Genomic DNA, 18538 nt, shown 5'->3' with positions numbered 1-18538 from the left:
AATCGGAATAACAGAAAATAACAATATATTCTGCATAACACGCAACGTACAATATTGTAGACATAAAATGGATTATTACGTGGGTGCTTTCGGAATTGGTATAGACAGGGAGGTGGTTTAGTATTCTTTTCTGGCAAAAGCTTCACCCGTTCGCACTAGCGGTTGTTTTCTTCTTACATTGTGTACAATAAATGAGGAAATAAATTCCCTCTGTGGGGGAACTTCCCATGTCCTCGCACGGATATCAGACCTGTCTGTAACTGCACCTTAAGAAAACGCTGCACACATTCGAGATTTTTTTTTTTTTTTTTTTTTTTTGGTTAGCTCTTGACATTGGCGAGTAAATCTATACAATTTTGATTGAAGTGAACTGGGTCTTACCAGAGTGAATTTGATTGAGTCGAACAGATTTGAAAGGAAGTATATCAAATAAAGTTGGGGTTTTTTATGTTTAACAAAACGTTGGCAATTATGCACTTTTTTGGGTTAATGTTGCCCGCCGATTCTGATTTGCATACAAAGGTGCCACTGAGGCGTTGTTCTTGCTACCATTTATTCATTCGAACATTATTGGCCCGCTTATGAACATATTCATGATTCGCGGGCATGCGTCACTTCCGGTGTAGATGGAGTGAAGTGGGGCAGATATGTGAAAAATATGCTCACATCCGGCGGAAAGTATGAAATTTTGCATTTAGGGGTATTTTGAGGCGCTGAATCCAAATATTGCCGGATCCAAGAGATCTGGCCACGGGGTCGGCGGCCATTTTGAATTCCAATATGACCGCCGTCAAAATCCCTATCTTCAGTTCTGAATGACATAAGCCATTGAAATTTGACACATAAAAACATGGTGATATGATGACTTCCATAACAGACTTATATGTCTGACAAGCTGCACGACAGCCAATTTGAATTTTTATACATAGTTGCCATGTTGGAGTGTTGAAAATCTCTATCTCGACCTGATTGAGCGCGCGTTTGTAACTGATAGAGTGCGCGCTGCTGTATTGTGACGTCAGTGAAAGGTGCATTATGCTTCTTTTTTGCTGCACTTTTTGACATGCCCATGAATGTTAGTCGTGATGTTTGTCTTCGTAGCGACATTGGAATTCAAAATACCAGGCATTGCGTTTGTCAGACATATCACATTAGTTAATATTTTAACTCAGTATGTTAGAATACTTGTTTACACCTAATTTCAGCGTCATTCACCGCTTAGAAATCGAGATAGGGATTTTGAATATTTCGTCGAGGCGGCCATATTGGAATTCAAAATGGCGGCCATTCGATATTTGTCAGACACTTCAAATCAATCTGTCATCAAATTTAATATGTCAAAACGCTCATGTGTACCAAATTTTGGTGCCACAGGTCATTCAGAACTGAAGATAGAGATCTTTGAATTTGTTTTGTGATGGCGGCCATATTGGAACTCAAAATGGCGGCCGCCCCCGGGGTCAGATCTCTTGGATCCGGCAATATCTGAAATTATAGCCTCAAAATAGGGCCTACCCCTATATGCAAAATTTCATACTTTCCTCCGGATGTGAGCATCTCGACCAATTTTTGCTACATATCTGCCCTACTAACGGTGCGGAGCCAACTGACTGAAGTGTGAATGGTATGAACGGTATATACCGGGTGTCCCCCAAAAGGCGGAACGGTGGATTTTCAGTACCTTGCGTTCTAAAAGTGATACATTTTTGACATCATTAGAAAGAAAATCTTCCGCAGAAGACAATGATACCAAAGCCATTAAATTTGGTTCAGTATCTTTTATTCTACACCAATTACTGTAAATGCAGTCATTTTCAAATGTCGCCTGATTTTTGCGACGTATGAGCAGGGAGGTGAAACCCTCCCTGGTATGAGATATTGGGTGCGACACGATTTTCTTACGGTGAGTTGTGTAAACTCGTTGATCCATGTCAACAAAAGATACAGCTTTCATATTGGGCGCGCGCACACACATACACACACACACACCCACATACTGTTTTTTTTTTCCTGGCCCGCGCCCAATGTGAAAGCTGTATCTCTTGTTGGATCACTGAGCTTACACAATATTCACCGTATGGATCGCGTGTAGCACCCAAATCATTGGCTGCGTTTATCAACTCCTTTTCTCGGCAGAAACATGTTATCCAAACAGCTTTCAAGGAATTTTTACGAGTTGATAAACGCAAAGCTGTTTTGAAAGCCCTTTAGGAAAGCCTTTTACGAAATTAGGGCGCGTTTATCAACTCTCCTTTCTCGGCAGAAACAGGTTATCCAAACAGCTTTCAAGGAATTTTCACGAGTTGATAAAAGCAAAGCTGTTTTGAAAGCCCTTTAGGAAAGCCTTTTCGCCAAGCCCCAAATTTGTGACGATCCAAACAGGTTTCCTAAACAGGTTATCAGAAACCTGTATGTAAAAGCCTTTCGAAGTTGGCTGCGTTTATCAACTTTCACCTGTTTAAACGACTTTCGAAAGCCCTTTCCATAGCCCTTTCCATAGCCCTTTCCGTAGCCCTTTCGAAAGCCCTTTCCATAGCCCTTTCGAAAGCCCTGTCCACTCCCTGTACTATTAATGTGCCGCTTGTTTTCGTCGGCTGCGTTTATCAACTTTCCCCTGTGTAAACGGCTTTCGATAGAAAGAAATATTTGAAGTATGTGCTAAACTGGAGCTGCCTCACAGGTAGGAAGACAATTGATTCATGTGGCATTGTATCATGACTCGTCACTCTCAAAGGAAGATATGTCTTTATGATGGTAATTGCTTTTCGCCTTCCCTTCTTAGAAAACAAGCGGCACATTAATAGTACAGGCAGTCAGGGCTTTGGAAAGGGCTCTCGAAAGGGCTATGGAAAGTGCTTTCGAAAGGGCTATCGAAAGGGCTATCGAAAGCCGTTTAAACAGGGGAAAGTTGATAAATGCAGCCGACGAAAACAAGCGGCACATTAATACAGTAGTACAGGGAGTGGACAGGGCTTTCGAAAGGGCTATGGAAAGGACTTTCGAAAGGGCTATCGAAAGGGCTATCGAAAGGGCTATCGAAAGGGCTTTCGAAAGTTGTTTAAACAGGGGAAAGTTGATAAACGCAGCCTAGATCTCATAAGCTGCAAAAATCCGTCGAAATTTGAAAATGACTGCATTTACAGAAATTGGGGTAGAAAAATGCAGAACCAAATTTAATGATTTTGGTTTCATTGTCTTGTACGGAAGAGGTTCTTTCTAATGATGTCAAAAAATATACCACTTTTAGAACGCAAAGTACTGAAAATACTCCGCTCCGCTTTTTTTTTTTTTTTTGAACACCCGGTATATGAATGGCACAAGCATATATAGTGCAGTGGCGGATCCCGAGGGGGCGCAACCGGCGCACCCCCCTTTTTTTCCGTAAAAAATAAGCAAACAAAAGAAATAAGAAAAGAATGAAACCCAGAAGTGGCACCAGAAATATTAGATGCCCCCCCCCCTTCACAGAATTCCTGAATCCGCCCCACGTACGAATCTACGTGCGTGATACAGATAGACCATATCTGACAGTTTCATGGAAAGGGTTGGATACGATCGTATAGGTTTGTTTTTCACTCCAGACACCGCAAAACACCGGAAGTCTGACCATGAGAAAACAGCACGTAATTATTGCATACACACGAGTGTTTCTTCTGTCTTATGTCTCAGAGTTGATAAACTCTCCTTGAGGGCAGTCACAAGACATAATTATACATTTAGTCCTGCAAACACTTGTTGGTGTCAAAGGAAAAGTTTGCTTTTTTTTTCAATTCGTCCTTCTACAGATTGTTTTAACACCACTGCCAAAGACTGATGGGGTCAGCAGGACGTTTGTTAAACCACTTCAACAATAGATTGTTTGTTATTGTTTTTTTTTTCAGCATTACCATATTTGACAATCCCCCTTGTTTTGCACGTTTGTATACGTTACATTAACGAAAAGAGAAATCATATAACTTTGTGTTATTAGTCATCATGCACATATATTGATATGAATATACAGTACACTGCATTATTCCTCGTTTTCTTGTCATCCTCCTTCCCTATATGCTTCATTCCACTCGAAGGCTGCCAATCCGCCGATGCCGCCCCGAAAGTCACAGGTAGGGATATGAGGTTTTTCTTTATCTTTGTTGTTGTCATGTCTCTTCTGTGTTCTTATTTCCCCCATAATGTTGTAACAAAGTCAAATTCATCAATGCAGCTCATTCATGTTGTGATTTAGAGCAAAGAAATACTGACAACTTTACTTGTAAGCAAGGTATATAGATATTGCTTTCTTGTAATGCCCCCGCGAGCCCGTCAAACCAGCCATGACGTGGATATCACCGCAAGCTACCATAATATCCGACTCGAATGATTTGCCAAGGACGCGAACGTTGCAAGAAAAATTATGTCAAAAGTCCAACATTCGGTGAAGTTTTTCTCCGGGTGTGTCCAGACAATGGAGCCGAAAAACAGTCTAGCATATTTAATAAGTAGTTCTCACGACGTAACATGTGCGAATGTCGTGTGTCCCATTGCCGCCAGTCACATTATACAAGAAGAACACGCGACTTAAAATGTGCATACGCAAATGTTCGAAAAAGCACGGGCAAAATGTTTTCAAGTAGAATTCAAATCTGAATCACCCATTCCATAAAATTAATAATAACGTTAAATGTGATATCAATCCTAAATATAATACATTTAAACTCTAAATGCAATACCGACCATCAATGTAGGCTAGTACATTTTAACCCTAAACATAATAATCGCATCAACCGTATGTACTACCTTTTATCTCTAAATGCCATAACCGAAGACAACCCTAATGAACTACTATCGCTTGATGTTATACAATGTATCAACCCTTAATGCAATACATTTCAAACCTAACCGTAGTACAATAATATTTCACCGTGAATGCAATACAATTTAAACCTCAGTGTACTTGTAGTAACATAATGTAACCTTGAATGCTTTGACTGAAGAGAACTAAGTACCCTAAAATGTAATGCATGTTTTCTGTAGATGTAATATCCACTCCTAATGTAAGCCATCTAACCATATATATTACAATCTAGATGACAATCGATGCTAGTTAAAAGACAAAGGCTTTCCATACTTGCGTCTGAGTATATGGATGATCCATAATGGCCCGTTCTGGTTAATGTAAGGGTCTTCTTAGTCTACCCTGCCTATTTATAATTGTATTTTATACCAAATAACTTTGTAATACAGGAAAATCTTTAATTTAAAAGAAACAGGATTGAAACTTTAGCTCCTTTTAAGCTGTTATCAAAAGAGAAGTAATTGATCAACATAGAATCAAACACAAGGGAGAGGGAATGATTTGATAGTTTGTACATAAACTGAACCTAAATGTAAAAGGTTCAAATCATTAATCTCTATAAAAAAATCTCTATGAAATAGAAAAAATTGTATGCCATATCTCCATGATTGTTACAAACAATACATTGTACATTTATAGGCTTCAGCTTATTTTCTGCGATAATAATATTCTTTCTGAATACGAGGAATTCCTCGGGAGAGTACACCCTCAAGAAATGTAAGATCAAAGATAATGTACGGCATTATATAGAAGAACTTTTGTAGGAAAATTTTTTTTTTTAATGACACCTATACATTTTAGAAATATTGCGGCAAATTCAATCGATGCGCTAAATGTCATTTAAGCCTTATTATCGTGAATCAAATCTTACAAAAAATGATTAAAGAGACCTTTCCTATGACTGTTAGGTAACCTGCAAAGGAAATGTAACCTATTGCTGAGGAATCATTACAAGCAAAAGCAAGTAGATTGAGATATGAGTTATTAAAAAGTACCACAAAAATAATTTTGGCAAACTTTTGCACATTGAAATACGGATGCTGGACTTTGCCATTTTTTTCGACATTGATAGCGCACCGTTCGCATGCTCCGTGAAAGCAGCCCTTATCTTTCATAGGGCATATAATGTTAAATCCATCCACAGTTGAGACTTTGACGGGTAAATTTGCGTACTGTTTACATGGCCCTAACACCTTCGGTATAGTCCTACTTACACATTGTATAATGCGTTCATTCGTACACAGCATAACATGTCATCAGCTAACAATTGCTATGGGCAATGCAGATGGAATGGTGTATTCAATTCAATTCGATTCAAACTTTATTTCATTTTTCGAAAAGAACATAAACATTTCACTTTCTTTGGTAACAGAGAATAAGGTTACATATAATCAAAACAAAGTAAATTGAGAAAACATAATTGTGGAACCTTGGGGTAACAAATATGTTGCAATGAAAATTGATTGACTGAAGTGATATAGACGATATAACATTACACAAAATAAATATAAAGGTATGTATATCTTGGAGACCTGTGAATATATGTGGCTTGTGAAAACTATAGGTGTATTTCTTCTTTTTTTTTGGCGAGTCTCCTTGATCATTCATTTTCGGAATTTGATAAGATTTCCGGATTAATTAGGATATGATGCTAGGTTTTTTTCTACTTTCTAATTCACAGAAGGTGTTACCAACCAGTAAAGTTTATTCCACTGCGGAGCTCCTTGGTAACCGAAGTCGGTTTAAGGTTGGTGAAACGATTGAAATCCGTATCACCGCCAAAGACAAGCTGAATGTAACGAAGACCTACGGAGGAGACTACTTCCGGGTAAAACTGTTCACCGCGACCAGCAGGTCGTCGACAGCTTTTGACGTCACAAACGATCTCGGCAACGGAACGTACCTCGCTAGTGTCACGCTAAGGTGGCCGGGAGTAACCGGAATATACGTCACCCTTGTCCATTGTTCGGAAGCCATTCGGGTACTTGAGAGAATACGACCGAAGGACAGAGTGGTGCTGGCAGGCAGGTTCACCAAGCAGGTGAACGGAACTAACATAGTGGAAGATCGCCCGTGCGTTCCTCACGTACTGACCGACGTAAGTTCGAATCCGATTTCTCCCATAATCCAATCTACTGTTGAAAAAAAGCAAAAAGCAAAAACAACAATACAGACATACACACACACATACACACATTATTTTTTGTTTCTCAATATTCTTTATTTGATTTCTTTGATCATTTTTTTCAAAACGTTCATCCTGAATGTACAAACAATATGCAATCAACAATAGAAACAAAAACATATAAAAAATGGGGTAACCCGAAAATCATAGAATCCATCTAAGATTTTACCCAAACTTGCACACACACACGCATATGAACGTATACACACAAACGCACACACGCACACGTACACACACTCACACACACACACACACACCCTCCTTAATAACCAACCCCGTTACCTCTCCCATCCCCACCCCTATATGTAGGGTTCCATGACATTTGATCCTGTGACACATTGCTCCCATTAATAATTATCTGTACGTCTAAAGCGAAACATAAATTCTATCCAACATAACGCTAACTCTAATACCATATTAAATTATCAGCATCCTCACATCAAACTAAACCTACAACCCATAACAACCCTAACCCCATACCTTAAGAACTTCGAGAAAACAAGACCAGAACATTTTTTTTTTTGTCGCAAGAGCAAATGTCGTTTCACCCAATACAGACTTAAAGTACAGAGCTTCAATTAATCAATTAAATTGAATAAGAACGTTCCATGGTATTGAAGGGGGTACTACCGTTTAAATGAAGTCGTAGGAATGGGCATTTTTTCTATCGTTATATCGAAACTCTGTTATAGCCGAAAAATAAAGTACATAAAGATAATCGATAATTTTGGAAAATGAAGGGGATATCTTTACTTCGAGTTTCGTTACAACTTTGTTCGCCGTAACCGCTAACCGGAGCGCACTGTATGCTGTGTTTTCGGGGCTTACAAATTGCTTTGACTTGTGATCTACGAAAGTACTAAACAGGGTTCGTTTGCACACTTTTTATCACGTTTAACGCTCTATTTGTTTGTTTGTTTGTTTGTTGCCTATTATGTTAGGGGTCTGCTTGTAACTTTACTGATCGAAGAACTGGTTACCCCTGGTTCTGTCGGCACCCTACCAACCTCTCCCTTAGCTGTGATGACTGGCATTTCTACGGCCCGAACGCCTCGTCTACCCTCGATATCCTACCCATGGTAACGGAAGAGGAAAAGGCGCTTGTTTTGATGTGAGAAAACGATGTCTTAAATCTAAATTAGTAGTTATAGAGTACATTGGTTATTTATGTATGTATATATATATGATTATATATTTATATACATATATATATATATATATATACATATATAGTTGAGACAATGTAGATAACAGAAGATGTCGCATGAAACCGGCAGAGTTGTGAAGCTTTCGACCGTGGTCTTCCTCAACTTTAATGTCTGTTTGTGAAACGAAATATATGTTTTTGAGCATAACAAATCTGAAGTCATAAACACAATATATTAAATATAAGTTGAGCATGAGTTAATAGTTACATGACATACTTGGCAATATTTTTTGGCACTTTGCAACACATTCAACAATGTATAACTGGAAATGAGTGTATAGTGATTATATATAGCATACAAACATATCATACAATAAAAATTATCAAACATATATCATAAATAAACTAAATAATATGATTACCTGCTAAGCAGACGTTTGCGTTGCCTGCATGTCTTGTGGCTGTCTTGTGGCGGGATGTGAGTGATCATGTGATATTGGGGGAAGGTTTGTGTGCGGTGGTGCATGTCAGGCAGGAGTGGGGTAGTGTAAAGAATTAGGTTCAGTGTTACAAGTGTGTCAGTCGTGTCAGTGCAGATAAAGAATTGTTAACAATTACGATACAATGAACATTCTCGTGGTCATTAACCCCTACAGCTGATTTACCAACAATCAAAATAGCAGGCATGGAACCCGGGTACAGATAGAGTGTGGATAGAGAGTGGATAGTGTGTTGCCACTTGTCCCTAGGTACATAACACAGAAATATACAATATACACATTATTTTATATACCAAAATTATTGCTGAAACAATCTTCATACTCTTGCCACATAATATAACAAAATTGTGTCGCACAGTATAATTTTTCTGTGTACACCTCTATCAATCTATCTATTAATCTATTCATAATTCATATTTATATGTATTCATATTGAGATCGTATATATATATATATATGTATATATATGTATATACACAAATATATCCATATACATATGCATGCATACATACACATAAATATCAAATACACACATACATACATATATGATTACATAATTCCTTCTATCCACATTATATAATAACTGAGTATATAACAATACCTATCAGTTAACCAATACAACATCAAAAAATCGCAATCCTTTACAAACATTCTATCTTTTCCGTAAATACAGTCTCATTTTACATAAAACCCGGGTACAGATAAAGAGGGGATGATGTTTTGCCACTTAGAAATAAAATATATGCCAAAATTATTGCTGACAAAATCTTCATGCTATTCCCACGTGATATAACAAAGCTGTATCGCACAATAATTATTATATATACTGTTTCTCTGGTGCACAACTCTACCTCTCTCTATCTATAATCATCATTTCTTATACATATTATATAATATTCATGCACCCATGTTATGATTATATACACATGCATACACTATATATATACATATATATACATATATATACATATATATACATAGAAGAGCCTGCTTGCAAAAACCGACAGGTCCATATTTGCCAAATGGAGACACATGTGGCTAAAGGTCAAGAAATAGTATATATATATATATATATATATATATATATATATATATATATATAATATCTATTATTTGTTTCTGGTCAGTTTTCCCTTTCTTGTTTCAATTTATATTACAAAAAATAAAAATCTGCATCGCTTCGGTGATCCCTCACAATTATTCCAAAGTTGATTTACGTCCTTTGGGTCTATGTCAGGTTAATGTGTGTGTGTGTGGCACACATACACACACTATAGCTTCTGACCACATGAGCAAAGAGAGTTAAGGATTTGGGACGAACACCGATCTAGGGCTTTCAATAGCTCAGTCGGTAGAGCACCGGTCTAGTAATCCGGAGGTCTCGGGTTCGAATCCCGATGAAAACCCATTTTCTTTGCTCAAAGTTTTCGCCATTTATTATTTGTTTCTGGTCAGTTTTCCCTTTCTTGTTTTAATTCATATTACAAAAAATGAAAATCTGCATCGCTTCGGTGATCCCTCACATTTATTCCAAAGTTGATTTACGTCCTTTGGATCTATGTCAGGTTAATGTGTGTGTGTGTGGCACACATACACACACTATAGCTTCTGACCACACGAGCAAAGAGAGTTAAGGGTTTGGGACGAACACCGATCTAGGGCTTTCAATAGCTCAGTCGGTAGAGCACCGGTCTTACCGGAGGCCTCGGGTTCGAATCCCGATGAAAACCCATTTTCTTTGCTCAAAGTTTTCGCCATTTATTATTTGTTTCTGGTCAGTTTTCCCTTTCTTGTTTCAATATATATATATATGTATATATATATATGTATATATATATATATATATATATATATATATGATACATATTATATATAATTTGTATACGATAGAAAGTATTTTATGTACATGTACAGCAACGACTCACTCCCGTCCATTTTTGCTTCTATGTTTCAAAGAAATCAATCATTCCATGAGTATCCCACTCGACGCTCCAATGAATTTCATTTACCTCTTTTACGAACGATGTTTGCTAAGAACACATGTTTGCTATTTACACTGGCCCAACTTACTGGAATTCCCTGAATAATGATATAAAAGATTCCCCCTCTATATATTCATTTAAAAGAAGATTAAAGTTTTCTTTATTGCAATTTTATGATCCCACAGAATTGAATTAGCCTGTTGGCTTATTTCAATTCCTTTTCGAAGAACTTGGCTTACAAGTGATATACCGTATTTTCTCGTCTCTCTTGTCCTGAGACACCTACAGAGTAGGTTTGATTTCATTTATATTATTTCTGCATCTATTTCTCTATACTTTTCTATATAATGGTATCCTTTTCACGCATCCCATCATTTTTTTCAATGAATTCTGTCGAGGATCACTGGATCTGCTTTGTCTTTCTGTCCGTTGTATTGTCTTCCTGTTATATTAGTCTTGTCTCGTTCTGTCTTGTCTCGTTCTGTCTTGTCTATGAGTCCCCCTTTATTAGTTTCGCCGTCCCAGTTTCGTTTTCTGTTTACTCGCCTGAGTATGTATGTCTGTTTGATACTCTATCTTCCTAGAGGGCTTCCAGACTTTTTTTTTTAACTTTATTCCCAGTCTTTCTTCCCCTTTTTGCATCAGTTCAATTTCTATTGACATTCTGTACTTGAGGCCCACATTCTACAAGCATTGTCTTTTTAGTGGGTCCCTCCATTTTTCGATGTCTTACGTATTATGTCGTCTTTATCACTTCAGTCAAGTTTCATTACAACGTATTTCTTATTCCAAGGTTCCTCGATTTTATTTTTCTCAATTTACTTTGTCTTGACTATGCAACCTTATTATCTGTTACCAAAGAAAGTAAAATGTTTATGTTCTTTTCGAAAAATGAAATAAAGCATGAATTGAATTGAATTGAAAAAAAAAATTGTGTCACATTACTGCCATTTTAAATGTATTTCCTTTTCAATGAAAATCAAACCTTATAATGTACAAGTTAGCTCTGATAAAAAGACTGAAATCCATCAAACATAAAAGTGACAGTTTCATCTAAAGAGAGAGAGAACAAGAATTTGATCCCAAGACGAGTTGAATATCCTTTTTAAAACATTTCAAAGTGAGATCATGAGATAGAAAAAACTAAAAACTTTCAGAAGTTTCTTACCTGTAACATAAGAAGTACAATATTCCTCAAGGTATGATTTAATGTAACCCATAAATTCTTTTGATTTTCGTTGCTGTTTAGCACTCTTAACCACAAATATCTCAAATTACCGAGAATGGAGTTAACTCGTTCTGTGACTTAGTCAGACTATTCAAATATACATGTACAGCTGTATAGGAATTAGGGGGAAATAAGTTGCAGGATATTTTAGTGTTATAGCCTCACAAATTTTATTTGACATGAAAAGAAAATTTGAAAGCATCCACAATTGAAGAATACCGAGAGTCCCATTTGATGTTTGTTTGTTGGTTTGTTTGCTTGTTTTTAAGTTGGTGTCATTGTTGTTCTTGCTTTAGGTTTTGATTAATCAATGGAAATATGAATGAAACTTTCCAAGATAATTAGTGTTTGTCATTTCAAATGCAGCGAATACTCTAGAGGGAAATATATATATATAAATATATATATATATATATATATATATATATACAAATAGTATGTATATATATATATATATATATATACACCTTTTTTTTAAGGAACAGATCTCGCCAACTCTCTTTCTATTTTTGTTTTCCTTCTTCTTTTCCCTGTGATTCACTCGTTTTTGCTATCCAAATATGAAAATATTTCAGTTTTTTTTCACTTCTTCATGATGTGTGGGGGATCAAAATCAATCCCTACCAAGCCTACAGAAAAGTGTGTGTGTGTGGGGGGGGGGAGGGGGAGAGAAACTCTCGAAAGTAAGTAACAGTAGGCCTGTGGAGAACTCTATTGCAATTCATTATTCCGCAGGTTTATTATTCTAAAGGCCCGTTACACTGACAACAAAAATTAAATAAGATTCGTGATTCCGAAGATTCGTTGCTTCTTAACTTCTTCTTTTTTTTTCTTTTTGAATTTACGAACCTTTGGCATATCGAGCTCTTCTGCTTTAGTTTGCTTGTTGTTCTCTTTTTCATTTTAGGATAAACGAACCTTTAGATTAATATATATATATTCCAAACATAGAAACACCAATCCATTCCCAGATTTAGTTTCTGATAATGTTTCTACCAAGTGTAGTGAATGGGTACGCGATCTTGGTTTGATCATTGACAAAAATCTTACCCTTCAACACCACATTAAGCACATTTGTAAGGCAGCATCTTTTGGATTGTTCAAAATTGGGAAGATGAGGAAACTACTTGACCGACCTACAACTGCCAAATTAACTCATGCATTTGTTTCTTGTCATCTAGATTATTGCAATTCCATATTTTCTAACCTCCCTCAGACACATATATTCCCACTTCAACGGGTACAAAATTCTGCCGCAAGACTTGTCTCCCTCTCCAGGAAATCCGAGCCCATAACTCCAATCCTCCGTATTCTCCACTGGCTTCCCATACATCACCGCATATCTTTTAAAGTTCTTTTGCTTATAAATAATACGTACAAAATTCTGAATGGGCAAGACCCCAGGTATCTCACAGATCTTGTTTCTTTACGTTCCATTACTTCCTCAAGATCCCTCCGTTCATCCTCTACAATGCAATTGACTCCTGGACCACGTACTTCCACAAAATACGGTGATCGTGCTTTTTCTACAATTGCCCCTTCTCTCTGGAATTCTCTACCCGCCTATATACATCAAGCCACTTCCGTTAATCAATTTAAGATTTTGCTTAAGACTTATCTTTTTAGTAGATAGTTCTTTGGAATAGTCCAGTTGTGGGTCGGTCAATGGAGGTACACACTGATTTTGATTTTCATTATTTATCGTAATTATACACTGTATCTATTTTTTTTTTTTGGTATGTTTGTACTGGTATTTTGGTATTTTTGTATTATTCTGGTATAGATATTAATTTTTCCGGTAAACTGTACGCTTAGAAACATCGGTACTAAGAGCCTTATAAATGTATTGTATTATTATTATTATTATTATTAAACCTTCGGGATAATACCATAGATGTTGGGCTTAACGAACTCTGTATACCCTATTCGGATTATTAAACATACAGACATAGGGAATTAGAAAATTCATTCCCTACTCGATTTAACTTCCCTCATTACTCTGATAAAGGCACAAAGTTTCCATCAAAGGGTCTCCTATCACCATTGACGTCCAGAATGATACGGAAGGTGAGTTCTAACTTTTGTTATGTTTTACATAATAGATGCTTGCTACAAACACGTGCGAGAGCACGGAAAAATATTTTATATACATATATATATACATATATATATATATATATATATATATATATTTGTTTAGCAGTGCATTTTGAAGACCAGTGTCCTTTGAAGACAGACTTTCATGTCTTTTTTTTCTGCTTCTTCATCTTCTTCGTTTTACATAATAGATGCTTGCTACAAACACGTGCGAGAGCACGGAAAAATATTTTATATACATATATATATATATATATATATATATATATATATATATATATATTTGTTTAGCAGTGCATTTTGAAGACCAGTGTCCTTTGAAGACAGACTTTCATGTCTTTTTTTCTGCTTCTTCATCTTCTTCTATTACGGTGATGTACTTGTATCTTCAGTCTGTTTGCTTTGATGTACAATTGTAAAGCGCCTTGAGCATTTAATCAAAGTGGAGAACGGCGCTATAGAAATTGTATGTATGTATGTATTATATATATATATATATATATATATATATATATATATATTCTCTAATTACATTAATGTAGCATGATGTTGACATTGATATGAATCACACACATACTTAACTATTATACGTATACATATATATGTAAATCATGATAAATTGTAAAATGATAAATACGAAATACAATATGTAAATTACGTTATTTTCTGTCCTTTGGATCTCGGGTAACACTGTAACTGGCCAAAATGGCACCGTTATGAAAGCTCGAGTTCAAGTTAATTCAAATTCAAATTCAAGTGAAATTTGATTTCCAATAATAATACAGATTCAAGGAAAACAAAATGTACAGTGTATTACAGCAAAAACGTGTGCAGATATACTTGTACATTATAATGGTCATTACGCACAGGTAAATGGAGAGGTGGCAGTAACTCAAAAGGTTTTTATTGTATTCCATTATAAATAATATTGGAGATATCCTTTCGTCCAAATAAAAATCTAACATTAGAACTTCGAAGTTTATTCTCTTTCAGTTAAAAGCATGTCACATTGTACAAAACAGAATGAATACAGAAAACTAATATATAAATTATAGAAACGTGCAATACATAACAGATGCTGATCATAGCTAAAATATCAAAACTACAAAAGACTAGCGGTTTATTCATTGCAAATTATAAATGCCTGACTTATTTCCCTTTACCAAAATCACTAAGCCCCAATTAGCCAGTGCTTTAGTAAGACAGTGTATAAACACGATGGGAAAAAAATCCGCTAAATGTTCTCATCAGAACTCTTGTCAAAACAGTTCCCAACAAATTTGACAAAGGAAAGTGAAAATGAGGAAAACATTACAAAAACCAGAACTGGCAATATTGGCTGTGTGATATCATTCGGAGCTGGTGTCAACCACGTTGTATGTCGTGTATGCTTTCTGTATGTTCCTTGTTAGTGTGTTGTAACAAACAATCTACGTGATGGCTTTAAAGCAATTCCTGTGGGAATAAACACACACGTACATTATCATTTCATAATCATTTGTTATTACTTTGGATTAGCAGTGCGCTAAGTGTACAAACATCAGTCATGATTTCTTGAATTCAGTTATTTCGTCATTTATTTCATTAATCACGTTGTAATGTTACTGTTCGTACTTTGGTTAAGGCGTAGCCGTACGAACAGAATACAAGTAATTTGTTGAATGTAAGTCAATGAATGGCATCTAACTCCACAACTCTTTTTTCCCCCTCTTTCCGCGCCGTATCCCTCTTTTACGTACACGCACTCACACACGCACACAAACTCATGGATATTCCCAAGATTGGTTTGATGACATGACAAGATTTCAGAGAACGCTTCCCCCGTGCCTTCCGGGACAGCACTTGAAGAACACCGCTCCTTCGGGATTTTTTCACCACGATGTCTGGTACTCACACCAGTGCGAAATACAGCGCTTCGACAAAGAGGGCGCTCTCTCGTGCATATCTAATAAACGTATCTATATCTACGGGGACTCGACCGTGCGCCAACTTTACAGCTATCTCTCAAGCCAGTATAAGCCAACCCTGATCGGGACAGGAAAGCGCCCGGACCGCACAGCCAGGGTAGCTGGTCCTATGACAGCCATAGACTCAACGCATAACATCACAATTCACTTTAATTTCCATTTTGCACCAGCTCGCCCGTCTTCGTTTTTACGCCTTGACGCTCTCGATTATGTCGTCAACAGGATAGACGATCTCGAAGCAGATGAAAACACGGTAGTTGTGATAGGAGTCGGTACGCACTTCACAACTTTTTCGCTCGAGCTATACGAGGAGAGAATAAGAGGAATAAAAGATGCTGTTGAAAGACTACACGCCAGAAGCCCGCAGACGCTGGTCGTCTTAAAGAGCGCCAACACTCGAGAGCACAAAAATGTACTTCACCTGCTTTGCAATAGCGAATGGTACATCAAAACGATCGACCAGAAGATGCGACAGGTGTTTTCAGACTATCCAAAGGTGTCTCTCATCGATGCTTGGGATATGACAGTGGCACAGAATTTCCGTTCCATAGTCCATCCCAAGCCACCCGTGGTATTCAATCTCTTAAACTATCTCATGTCATTTATATGTCCGAAGAATAAAAAGTAATTATGTACGGCCATGTACGGTCGGCACTCACTGACCGTACACAGCCAGAGTGGAGAAGTTAGTCTCCCGAATGTAGCATATGAGAACAGAGTGATGTGTAATGAGTCAATAACGCTTGACATTTAATGAAAGAAAGATGTTATTCACAGGAAAGAAGGTTCAGGCCTGAGTTTCTTCAATTTGTTTCCCTCTTCTTTTGGAGAGGGAGACAAATGGAAAAAACTCACACCTGAACCCTTGACCCTTACTATTGGCTAGAGAGAATGCTGCACCTTTTCGTGGTTTTGCAACGACGACTGCTTAGCTTTGAGCAAAATCGTATATCTTCTTCAAACGTTTCTTCAGGCAGCATTGCAGAAGCTTAAAAATGTTGTGATTGGCTTAAATGTGTTAACAATTCTGAAATTCGAACTTTAAAGTCTATACACTCTTTTAAGAAAGCTGTAAAGACAATGCTGCTCTCTGGATATCAGTGAGCCTATAATGTCATCGTAATTGTATTGTGTATGAGATTCCCTCGTGGAAATATCGCCGTTCTGAATTTATTACGTAATGTAACCGACCATGACCTGTAACTGTTCACCTGTACCTCGGTGAGAAAATACTTTGCCATGCTTTACTATTCAGTGATCCAAGTGATCTAACATTAGCCGTTTTTACATCAGCCCGATAAAAATCCAAGCTCGAGATATTTTTCGCGATCGCAAATTAGCGCGTTATTTCATTTCCTATTCACATCAGCCCGAACATTATCAAATAGCGCGCTAGTTCGCATTAATTATCCTGCTATTTGGGAAATTTCCCGAGTTGGACTCGGGAAATTTTCTCGATCAATTAGCGCGCTAATTTGTATTCACACTATCAAATAGCGCGCTATTTCGTGATCGGGTTAATTTCCCAAGTCAGAAAATAGCGCACTATTTCGAAATATCGGGCTGATGTGAAAACGCCTTTTGTGTATTAGCGAAAGCAGACAGACCTCTCCTCTCTCCTTTCCTCTATCCTGTCTCTATGCAAGTCATCCCCCCCATTTTCCTATATGTTATGTGTTACGAGGGCTGCATGCAAATCAAGCAATGCTAAGCTGTAGCCCTTCTGTGTTATTCATTGCTGCAGCATCGCTCATATATTTTGTTGTACATTGTAAAGGTAATGAAGAAACTTACTTCAGGCGTTTTCACATCAGCCCGATGTTTCGAAATAGCGCGCTATTTTCTGACTTGGGAAATTAACCCGATCACGAAATAGCGCGCTATTTGATAATGTGAACACAAATTAGCGCGCTAATAGTATCGCTCTGATCGAGAAAATTTCTCGAATCCAACTCGGGAAATTTCTGAAATAGCGGGATAACATATCGAACTAGCGCGCTATTTGATAATGTGAAATCGCCTCAAGAAATTATCACGATGTATCCCATCATGACTAGCGTGTGTGACCCGAAAGCGTGCGCTCTATACCCGACACTGTTTGCGCATGCTCAGCTGTCGAATTAGCTCGAAAAAAAATCGGGCTAATTCTTTTCGGGCTGATGTGAATAGGAAATGAAATAGCGCGCTAATTTGCGATCGCGAAAATATCTCGAGCTTAGATTTTTATCGGGCTGATATGAAAACGCCTAGTGTTAACAATTAATGTTTATATATGTATGGCACCAGCAATGTATATAATATAATACGTATCTGCATGAGCAATGATATAATGCAGGAACCAATAAATCAAATCAAATCAAATCAAATCAAATCAAATCAAATCAAAACAACTTCGTGATCAATAGGATTGCCTTGACAAGAGCTTGATCCGGTTTTTGAACGTCACGGGTTGGGAGTTCATTACTGATGCAATTCTGTTTACTTTAATGTTCTAGAACGAAGAGCCTATGGGAGTCGGCAGCCATGCTTCTTCTATACATTTCTGTAGAGTAGAACAAACAAACAAACAAACAAACAGACAGATGAAAAAATGCAATA

General features: G+C 37.2%; 1 protein-coding gene across 1 annotated transcript; it reads left to right on the top strand.

Annotated features, from left to right (window-relative positions):
* The first annotated feature begins 1441 nt into the window (after positions 1–1441).
* Positions 1442–16568, top strand: LOC139710560 (NXPE family member 3-like). The gene is made up of 5 exons (XM_071622490.1): positions 1442–1459; positions 6516–6932; positions 7961–8130; positions 13885–13943; positions 15754–16568. Exons 1-5 carry the CDS (start codon positions 1442–1444, stop codon positions 16566–16568), a joined length of 1479 nt encoding a protein of 492 aa, XP_071478591.1.
* The last annotated feature ends 1970 nt before the right edge of the window (positions 16569–18538 follow it).

The sequence above is a fragment of the Diadema antillarum genome, unplaced genomic scaffold (genome assembly GCF_040938485.1).
Source record: "Diadema antillarum isolate AM-2024a unplaced genomic scaffold, OU_Dant_1.0 seq00001540_RagTag, whole genome shotgun sequence".
NCBI lineage: Eukaryota > Metazoa > Echinodermata > Echinoidea > Diadematoida > Diadematidae > Diadema > Diadema antillarum.
Note: the sequence above shows the minus strand (reverse complement) of the source record. Positions and strands in the feature narration are given on the sequence as shown.

Coding starts and splice junctions, on each gene's coding strand:
- LOC139710560 (XM_071622490.1), top strand. Junction 8,131..13,884: donor GAAAAGGCGCTTGTTTTGAT/GTGAGAAAACGA, acceptor ACTCTGATAAAG/GCACAAAGTTTCCATCAAAG. Junction 13,944..15,753: donor CGTCCAGAATGATACGGAAG/GTGAGTTCTAAC, acceptor GATATTCCCAAG/ATTGGTTTGATGACATGACA.